This window comes from Pan troglodytes, chromosome 6 (assembly GCF_028858775.2).
Source record: "Pan troglodytes isolate AG18354 chromosome 6, NHGRI_mPanTro3-v2.0_pri, whole genome shotgun sequence".
Lineage (NCBI taxonomy): Eukaryota > Metazoa > Chordata > Mammalia > Primates > Hominidae > Pan > Pan troglodytes.
The window spans coordinates 126505317-126516757 of NC_072404.2; the positions used below are offsets into that span (position 1 = coordinate 126505317).

Below are 11441 nucleotides of genomic sequence, written 5' to 3' on the forward strand. Positions count from 1 at the left end.
TCTCAACATACACATACACATGAATCTACACACACACACACACACACATTTTTGCCAGGAAAACAATGATTTCTCTTACAAGTGTATATAAATTACTCCTGACATACAAATGTTTAAAATTCTTCAAATTTTTCATGAATTTGTACAGTTCCTAAGGATCTTTTTATAGACTACTTCTGATGCAAGTGAAATTAGCACCTTGTCTATCTCTATGCCACTGTTTGACAGACACATAAAACGTGAATAAGCATGAAAAACTAAAAATATCATAAAATCTCTGAGTAAATCCTATCAGTATCCATCCAAGTACATTGTATTAAGTTTGCACAAAGAAATATATTGGCTGGGCGCAGCGACCCACACCTGTAATCCCAGCACTTTGTGAGTTCAAGGAGGGCAAATCATTAGGTCAGGAGTTTGAGACCAGCCTGGCCAACATGGTGAAACTCCATCTGTACTAAAAATACAAACATTCGCTGGGCGTGGTGGCAGGTGCCTGTAATCCCAGCCACTTGGGAGGCTGAGGCAGGAGAATTGTTGGAACCCAGGAGGTGGAGGGTGCAGTGAGTGAGCTGAGATCGCGCCACTGCCCTCTAGCCTGGGCAACAGGCGAGACTCCATCTCAAAAAAAAAAAAAAAGAAAGAAAGAAAGAAAAAAAAAGAAATACATTGAAACCATTTTGAGAATATTTAAGGGTTACTACAAAAATTATATAATAATAGAATTTGAAGGTAATTTTTATTTTAGAAATGAAGTCACTACAGGTCATGAGGTCTCCTCCTAACTCCCGGGTCTGCATACTTACACAATAGCCTACTGTTAAAGTGCTGGTAATTTTACAGACAGGCATCACCCAAATAGAGATCTCTAGTTTAATTATAACCTGAAGCAAATTTTCCATCACTATGGAAAACAAGATGATTATACTTCAATCTAAGATGAGTGAATATTAAGGAAAATGAATAAATGAGTGTTTTTCCCAGAAAGACCTACACTTGGGACCATATAAATGCTAAATAACAAGGTAAATAAAAGAGAGGTTAAAAAAGCAAATCAGGCAATCAAAATCCATTGGCGCTCAAACAATATTGAATAATGTACTGTTATGCCATATTGTAAATTAGAATTCCCCAGTATATGGTGTGATGCTTATAGGAAAAAATATAAGCATCAAGAGACAAGTTATGGCTTAAAATTATCATTTGTTTTACTAATCATGTACAAAAGTCAACTTCACAAATAATGCTATTAATGAAGTGCTCAGTTGAGCAAAATCAATAATTAAATATAACTACAAATCAGAATTTTCATAAAAAATGACAGTATCATGACAAGCTGGTAATTTATGAGTATACAGAAATGACTACCCCAATATGAAATGTGCCTGTGATTAAGATTTCATCCCCCCTCTGTAAAAGAAAATTATAAAGAGAGATTTCTGTACTGTAAACTACCCTTTCTAAATTATAGCTGTACTATAACTAGATTCCACAAATTTGATGTATTAGTGTGAGACATTTGCAATTATTTTTTATTTTTATTATTTATTTTTATATATTTATATATATTTCTTAGACTCACACTCTGTCGCTCAGGCTAGAGTGCAGCTGGCACCATCTGGGCTCACTGCAGCCACCAACTCCCAGGTTCCAGCGATTCTCGTGCCTCAGCCTCCCGAGTAGCTGGGACTAGAGATGTGCACCACCACCTCTAGCACACCTGGCTAATTTTTTAAAAAATTTAAATTTAAATTGATTTTTATTTAAATTAAATTTCAATTAATTTAAATTAATTTTTAAATTAAATTTAAAAATTAGCACACCTGGCTAATTTTTGTATTTTTACTAGAGACTGGGTTTCACTATGTTGACCGGGCTGGTCTCAAACTCCTGGCCTTAGGTGATCCACCCAACTCAGCCTCCCAAAGGGCTGGGATTACAGGCATGAGCCACCACATCCGGCCGGAATTATTGTTTAAAGAAAACTATCCCCATGTAGCACAAGCCTCAATTCTAAAAACAAGAGAAGAAAAAAGATAAAACATCCAAGATTCTCTCAAATCTGCCCAAAGCATATCTTGAGACTCAGGAGAGAGAATTGTGCTATTTAAGTTACTACCGGTTTCTCTGAGAGAACTTTATTACAAGGCCTATATTGTCATCTAAAGGACTCATCTGAGCCCTATATCAAGAGGAATGGAAACAGCACATGATTTGTTTATGATCTGCATTAATGCTTGCTGGGTAAAAATAAAAGTTCTTAAACATGACAAGGACATAAAATAATATAAAATTGCCCCTCCTTTAAAAAAAATCTATAGCTATTTCTATAATGATTAATAATAAGAGGATTTTTGCCAGTTTGAAAATCTCAAAATATCAGATTTGAGAATCTGAAAATATCAGAATCCACTCTAAAACCACTCTAAAAGACAGCATCCATTAAATATATGGGTATACATGACATACATTTTACTATATACATTTTGAACAATAACAAAAATAATTTTTCTCTAATAAACAAATTTCTTTATAATGGCAATCCCATACAAAATCTCTACAATTTCACAGGACATTAACAATCAACTTGAAAACAAGAGTAAAAATTTAGTGCATATTTTGTGAGAAACTAAGATTCAGAGAGCGATGTGATTACTCTCACATAGCAAAACTAGGCCTAGAAAACAGTTTTTATTTTATTCCTTCCACAATACTCAACTGCCTTATAATTTCATCTGAGTGAAACTTTATTATCAAAGGAAGAGAAACACCCAACAATAATAACAAAAAAGGCAGTGCACCTATACAGTTGGAGGAAACACCTTTCTGAGAAGATACCAAGGTGTGTGGTGCTGTTTTAAAAATAAACATTTGAGAGAAAGTAGAACTTAGTGGTTAAGACTGAGCTTCAGAGGCAAAATGAAGGAATTTGAATTCACATCTGAATTTAGATGAAGTGCTCTAATCGAGGCAATTTACTTCCTACTGGTTAGTCTGCCTTAATTTAATGATTAAAGTAACTCTCTAGTTTGTTTACTACTGTGTAGATAAAAAGATAAAATAGAAATAATGGCAGGTAACTAATTTGATAGTCTTTAAAAGCCCCATAATGACTAAAATTCACTGATCCTAATTTGTTAATGGCATGGGACTAGAGTATTGAATATAAACTTGTAATCAATTAAAAAACACAAAGGTTAAAATCAGATAAGTGAGCTTACACACATTCAATTGTTAGACACCTTTGGAAAAAATCTTTGATGTTCACAGAATAGTATCATGTAAGTTTGGAATGTGAAAGAATCTTACAACTCATGCAACCAAATTTCTAAATTATAGAGATCAATAATCTGAGGTACAAGAAAGTGAGGTATCCTGTCCCCAGTTACAAAATCATCCAGTAAACCTGGCCCATGTTTCTTAATGCAAAACAAATTTTCTTTCGGTATATCAATTTCTCATTGACATCAGTTTTTAAGGATAGCACTCACTAAGCTATTCTAAATAATTACCATTATCCATTTCCTGAGAGTTGTCATATAAATTCAAATAATTCGTTCTGAAAAACTGGAAAAGAAATATTTCCCAAGGAAAATAGAACAGTCTTTTATAAGGATGCATTTAGTATAATTCAACAATACCTCTGGGATATGGAACCTTCAATTAGAACTAAAGAAAGATCAAGTCTTACAACAAGGGAATACGAAGTTAGATAATGGGAGAATAGAATTTAAGTTCTTTACACAAATGAAACTTAGCCAGCAATTTGCTATAGAAGAAAAGGAAAAACTGGGTTTTAATGTACCCATGGCAATTTTTTTCTTCACCAATTTTTCAACTTAAGTATCAAAATGTTTCTTTTCCTCACACTCTGTAGTCTTTATAATACACATAATAAAGTGCAAAGAAGAAGGCACACTTTGTTCTTAAGCTTTAGCATTGCAAAAACTCATCTAAAAGACAGTGGATTTTAAATCTTCTTACTCACATGTCCTCACTATACCCCAGCTAATTTTTCATAAGTATCACGAAAGATCATAGAATATTCATGTTGCTCCTTTTGGAGGAAAAGAATTAAGCATTCTCTCCTTTGTGCATCCACAGAGCACTGCACACATTTTTATTGTAAATCAAATCTACTGTGCATCATTGTCCTCAGCTACTTACTCCTTTGATAACTGAAAACTTGGTGAGCAGATATTTTATCTTATTTATTGCTGACTTTCCAGTGTCTATGATAATGCCTGCCAAAAAGTAGGTGTTGGATCAATATTTCATAAATGATGAAAAACAGATAAAGAAGCTAAAGAATAAAGATCTCTTTACTAAGGAAAAGTAGCTTTATCCGTAAAAGCTTCTACATATAATTATACCAAGAAACAATTTGTATTTTCACATAAAGAAATCTCAAATTGTAAGTGTCCACAGGAATTGGATATATAAGATATGAGAATTCTTACAATTGTTTGATTTTAACGGCCTAAACTAGGTTTTAATCCCACCCCACCATTTATTTGTTGTGTGGTATCAGGCAGATGGGTCTCAATAACCTTACATTAAAAAGCGGAGATTAATGTACCTCACCAACCTATCTCAAAAGTTCATTAATATTAAATTAATAATGAATAAGAAAAGGCTTTGAAAACTATAAAGCACTAAGAAGATACTATTATTACATATTGTCCTGCAAATAGCCCATACTAAATAGCATATTAGTGAAATATCATAATCATTTCCACAGACTTAAGAAAAAGTCAATATTATGCTAAAGAAAGGATAAATTTCTATATTCTCTATTGTGTTTCCCATACTGTTGCTTCCTACAGACCAGGAGAAACAACATTTGAATATGCTCACCACTATAAACACTCTCATTTTCAAAAGCTTTCAGAAGAAATCTAATTCAAAATGTGGTTGTTTCTAGCATATGGCTATGTAAATGATGAAATAAGAAAACATTTTCTAATTAAACACAAATATAAATTTTAAGACACCAGGATAATTTCAAAAAGTGGCATTATATTAAGACTCCCTCAGAAAGAATGCCTCATCTTTAATATTTCCAAACCTCTAGTTAACTTAAAGAAGGATATAGGTACCTCTCTGCTCTGCTGGAGAAAGCAGACCTAACCAATTAATTGACAGAAGTAATGGTTTCTCCATTCTCAGCTAAGTGATTTATGGAAACATACAGAAATGCAATTGGACTTTGTACCTAGGTTTTTCCTTCATTCTGGACATACAGGGGCAATAGATTTCTATTTTCATTTTATTCGGAGGGGTATATGCTCCCAAATGAGCATGCATACGGAATTGTAACCATCTGTTTACTTCTGTTTCCCCTCCAGACTGAAATTTTACTAAAGAAATCAACCATATCTAAGTCATCTGTTTTCCCTCTAGCTATTAACCCAGTAATTGGCATGTAGAAAGTGCTCAATAAATGTTGACTGGATAAATTGAAGAATAAAGCACAGATATAATAGATTAACTTTTCTCTTAAAGTCTAACAATCCTTTGTATTAGCCTGAATTTTAATCTCTGGATTTTAGTAATATATGTAACACAAATTTGATGTTAGTAAATACTTATACACATTAAAACAGATTTACTGAAATTAGAAATTAAGCAGATAGAATTAAGTAACATGTAAAAGGATGCATACAGGATTCTACTAATACAATTCATTTATCAGTTCATTCAAAACATTTCTTGAGCACATACTACATTATAATGATAATGCCCAGAAGATAGGATGCAAAGCCAGGCAGGCCTCACGCTCTCAAGGAGGTTAGTGCCTGGTGAAGGAAAGGATCAAGGAAATGCCTGACAGAAACAAGTGCTGGAGCCATGGGACCACTGTGAAGGGGCAGCTAAGTACATCTGGAGGGAGGGGTTATATGAAAGTCTTGTATGAAAGACTTCCCAGAGGGGAGATTCTTGAACTGAGGTTTGAAAAGACAGTAAAACATAATTTAAAACAAAGAAAGGAGTATTCCAGGCAGAGTGATGCAACCATAGCTCTATCAATAGGGAGAAGGTTGCCTGCAGGAAAATGGCAGACAGTGAGGTAAACATAGAAGGATCCCCATATATCAAATTTGCAGCTTGGTGTTGGAAATGATTATATTTCAAAGACACTGGTATAGATTTAAAAGAAAAATAACTAGGTCTTTGTGTTACTGATTGCATTAATCCGTTCTCATGCTGCTAATAGAGACATGTCCAAGACTGAGTAATTTACAAAGAAAAAGAGATTTAATGGACTCACAGCTCCACATGGCTGGAAAGGCCTCACAATCATGGCAGATGGCAAAAGGCACATCTTACATTTAGGCAGGCAAGAGAGAATGAGACTCAAGCAAAAGGCATTTCCCCTATAAAAACATCAGATCTCCTGAGACTTATTTCACTACCATGAGCATGGGGGAAACTGTCCCCATGATTTAATTATCTCCCACCAGGTCCCTCCCACAACACATGGGAATTATCGGAGCTACAATTCAAGATGAGATTTGTGCGGGGACACAGCCAAACCATATCAGTGATGTAATAAAATTGTTTTTTCATTGTTAGTAATGGAAGGTAAGTTATTCTCAGGGAAAAATAAAACAGCCAAATGTTAATCTTGTGAACTTTAGTTAAGAATGATAACACACAGGTACATCTACAGCAAGTTAAACTTAATCTTCTCTGAATACTGCAAAACTCAAGTCACTTTATGCAAAGGAGACTATGGAGAGAAGTATGAATGAAAATGGGAAACAGCTAATACCACTACATCTAGCTTACTTAACATTTTATAATTTTTATCTCTAAATCCTGTCTCCTGGGAGCCTGTTGAATTGCAATCTAACTCATTTGGTTGTAAGTGAACAGTATTATTCATTTATTGGCCTTTTATGTTGCCTCTCTAACAGGCAAAAAAAAAAAGCCATCAACAGTTGAAAGATTTAAAAGTTGTTTTCCTTTTTTCCCTATAACTAAATTTCAAAGCTAATGAAAATATAACAAATAAAATTACAAGGTATAAACAAGCAAAGATTTGAAATAACAGAAAACTTCTGGAAACACATTCATTAAAATAATAAATGTTTAACCTTTTAAAGATTAAATTTCTCAGCCTGCCCAATGCCTAGGCCAAGAATTATCAAGGACATATCCTTCGCCCACTTTTTGATGGGGTTGTTTGTTTTTTTCTTGTAAATTTGTTTGAGTTCATTGTAGATTCTGGATATTAGCCGTCTGTCAGATGAGTAGATTGCAAAAATTTTCTCCCATTCTGTAGGTTGCCTGTTCGCTCTGATGGTAGTTTCTTTTGCTGTGCAGAAGCTCTTTAGTTTAATTAGATCCCATTTGTCAATTCTGGCTTTTGTTGCCATTGCTTTTGGTGCTTTAGACATGGATATGAACAGACAATTCTCAAAAGAAGACATTTATGCAGCCAAAAAACACATGAAAAAATGCTCATCATCACTGGCCATCAGAGAAATGCAAATCAAAACCACAATGAGATACCATCTCACACCAGTTAGAATGGCAATCATTAAAAAGTCAGGAAACAACAGCTACTGGAGAGGATGTGGAGAAATAGGAACACTTTTACACTGTTGGTGGGGCTGTAAACTAGTTCAACCATTGTGGAAGACAGTGTGGTGATTCCTCGGGGATCTAGAACTAGAAATACCATTTGACCCAGCCAACCCATTACTCGGTATATACCCAAAGGACTAAAACATGCTGATATAAAGACACATGCACACGTATGATTACTGCAGCAGTATTCACAATAGCAAAGACTTGGAACCAACCCAAATGTCCAACAATGATAAACTGGATTAAGAAAATGTGGCAAATATATACCATGGAATACTATGCAGCCATAAAAAATGATGAGTTCATGTCCTTTGTAGGGACATGGATGAAGCTAGAAATCATCATTCTCAGCAAACTATCGCAAGAACAAAAAAACCAAACACCACATGTTCTCACTCATAGTTGGGAATTGAACAATGAGAACACATGGACACAGGAAGGGGAACATCACACACTGGGGCCTGTTGTGGGGTGGGGGGAGGGATAGCATTAGGAGATATACCTAATGTTAAATGACGAGTTAATGGGTGCAGCACACCAACATGGCACATGTATACGTATGTAACAAACCTGCACGTTGTGCACATGTACACTAAAACTTAAAGTATAATAAAAAAAAAAAGAATTATCAAGGACAGTCATGAAAAAGATAAAGTCACCAAACATACTGAAGTACTTAAACTCTAAGAATATAATTTATACATGAAATAATTATAATTAGGTAATGAATATCAATTATGGTATTTTTCATTTGTACTAATTATTGTTCTCTTTTTTCTTTCATATTTCATTTTATTACATTTAGCATCATGCTGCTATTCCTGCAAATACTGAAGAAGCATGGGATTTAAATATTTTACTTCTAAATAAATGAATTACTCAATCTCCTATGACCATCTATACATACTCCACCTTCAAAAAGTACATCAATATTATATCATTAAGGAAATAGTAACCTTCTCTTCTCCAGTATGCATGACATTTTTGGACATTGCAATTGTGGCACTGGCACTTATTTCAGTGAAGAAAAACTTTGTGGTTCTATGGCATTCATCATTTGACAAATGCAAGCATCTTCCTTATCAATCAGCTCCTATTGAACTTACTAGCACTGACTGTGGAATCCTTAAGGGCCCATTACATTTCTGAAGAAGAAAGCTAAGATGAAGGACATGCCACTCCGAATTCATGTGCTACTTGGCCTAGCTATCACTACACTAGTACAAGCTGTAGATAAAAAAGTGGATTGTCCACGGTTATGTACGTGTGAAATCAGGCCTTGGTTTACACCCAGATCCATTTATATGGAAGCATCTACAGTGGATTGTAATGATTTAGGTCTTTTAACTTTCCCAGCCAGATTGCCTGCTAACACACAGATTCTTCTCCTACAGACTAACAATATTGCAAAAATTGAATACTCCACAGACTTTCCAGTAAACCTTACTGGCCTGGATTTATCTCAAAACAATTTATCTTCAGTCACCAATATTAATGTAAAAAAGATGCCTCAGCTCCTTTCTGTGTACCTAGAGGAAAACAAACTTACTGAACTGCCTGAAAAATGTCTGTCCGAACTGAGCAACTTACAAGAACTCTATATTAATCACAACTTGCTTTCTACAATTTCACCTGGAGCCTTTATTGGCCTACATAATCTTCTTCGACTTCATCTCAATTCAAATAGATTGCAGATGATCAACAGTAAGTGGTTTGATGCTCTTCCAAATCTAGAGATTCTGATGATTGGGGAAAATCCAATTATCAGAATCAAAGACATGAACTTTAAGCCTCTTATCAATCTTCGCAGCCTGGTTATAGCTGGTATAAACCTCACAGAAATACCAGATAATGCCTTGGTTGGACTTGAAAACTTAGAAAGCATCTCTTTTTATGACAACAGGCTTATTAAAGTACCCCATGTTGCTCTTCAAAAAGTTGTAAATCTCAAATTTTTGGATCTAAATAAAAATCCTATTAATAGAATACGAAGGGGTGATTTTAGCAATATGCTACACTTAAAAGAGTTGGGGATAAATAATATGCCTGAGCTGATTTCCATCGATAGTCTTGCTGTGGATAACCTGCCGGATTTAAGAAAAATAGAAGCTACTAACAACCCTAGATTGTCTTACATTCACCCCAATGCATTTTTCAGACTCCCCAAGCTGGAATCACTCATGCTGAACAGCAATGCTCTCAGTGCCCTGTACCATGGTACCATTGAGTCTCTGCCAAACCTCAAGGAAATCAGCATACACAGTAACCCCATCAGGTGTGACTGTGTCATCCGTTGGATGAACATGAACAAAACCAACATTCGATTCATGGAGCCAGATTCACTGTTTTGCGTGGACCCACCTGAATTCCAAGGTCAGAATGTTCGGCAAGTGCATTTCAGGGACATGATGGAAATTTGTCTCCCTCTTATAGCTCCTGAGAGCTTTCCTTCTAATCTAAATGTAGAAGCTGGGAGCTATGTTTCCTTTCACTGTAGAGCTACTGCAGAACCACAGCCTGAAATCTACTGGATAACACCTTCTGGTCAAAAACTCTTGCCTAATACCCTGACAGACAAGTTCTATGTCCATTCTGAAGGAACACTAGATATAAATGGCGTAACTCCCAAAGAAGGGGGTTTATATACTTGTATAGCAACTAACCTAGTTGGCGCTGACTTGAAGTCTGTTATGATCAAAGTGGATGGATCTTTTCCACAAGATAACAATGGCTCTTTGAATATTAAAATAAGAGATATTCAGGCCAATTCAGTTTTGGTGTCCTGGAAAGCAAGTTCTAAAATTCTCAAATCTAGTGTTAAATGGACAGCCTTTGTCAAGACTGAAAATTCTCATGCTGCGCAAAGTGCTCGAATACCATCTGATGTCAAGGTATATAATCTTACTCATCTGAATCCATCAACTGAGTATAAAATTTGTATTGATATTCCCACCATCTATCAGAAAAACAGAAAAAAATGTGTAAATGTCACCACCAAAGGTTTGCACCCTGATCAAAAAGAGTATGAAAAGAATAATACCACAACACTTATGGCCTGTCTTGGAGGCCTTCTGGGGATTATTGGTGTGATATGTCTTATCAGCTGCCTTTCTCCAGAAATGAACTGTGATGGTGGACACAGCTATGTGAGGAATTACTTACAGAAACCAACCTTTGCATTAGGTGAGCTTTATCCTCCTCTGATAAATCTCTGGGAAGCAGGAAAAGAAAAAAGTACATCACTGAAAGTAAAAGCAACTGTTATAGGTTTACCAACAAATATGTCCTAAAAACCACCAACTAAACCTACTCCAAAAATGAACAACAAAAAAAAAAGCGAAAGACTGCAGTTGTGCTAAAAACAAAACAAAACAAACAAAAAAAAAAGTAAAAAAAGATTACTTTCGAGAGAGAAGTTTAAGCTTCACCAATGCTGCTCCTGACCAATGGAAATATGTACAACTTCAGCATTTTAAGTAACTGGCTTCAAGGGGTACTGTGGCAACCAAATAAAATAACTCCATTTTCTAAAACTTTCATGTAACTTTTATGTCTGGACTACAGTTAAAGTGGACAAAAACATTTCTGTATTTTTTTTAAGTAAATAAGAGTAGCTGAACTGAGCAATACCTCCTCCTGTGTTGTATTACACATATTAGCCACGAGTTTTTGCAGTGACCAGATAAACTTGAATTGACACGTGGTGTAATAAAATGGACAGATTCTGTAGAGTAGACACAGTGAGTATGTGGACCTCTTTTATAAGGAAAAATACATTTTGGATTAAAATCAATTGCTTTTGTCTTGTTTTGTTTCTAAATAAAGAATAATTTCTGGGAAATATC

General features: G+C 35.0%; 2 protein-coding genes across 11 annotated transcripts in view; one reads left to right on the forward strand and one right to left on the reverse strand.

Annotated features, from left to right (window-relative positions):
* The window catches only part of LRRN3 (leucine rich repeat neuronal 3), a 34496-nt gene extending 23059 nt beyond the window's left edge, over positions 1–11437 (forward strand). For both annotated transcript variants that reach the window (XM_527861.7, XM_001166878.6), the window contains one exon: positions 8402–11437. In XM_527861.7, coding sequence (XP_527861.1) covers positions 8760–10886 — 2127 coding nt within the window. In that variant the 5' untranslated portion in view covers positions 8402–8759 and the 3' untranslated portion in view covers positions 10887–11437. The remainder of the gene's footprint in view (positions 1–8401) is intronic.
* IMMP2L (inner mitochondrial membrane peptidase subunit 2) overlaps positions 1–11441 on the reverse strand; it is a 1183069-nt gene that overhangs the window by 740900 nt on the left and 430728 nt on the right. The window lies entirely within an intron of this gene.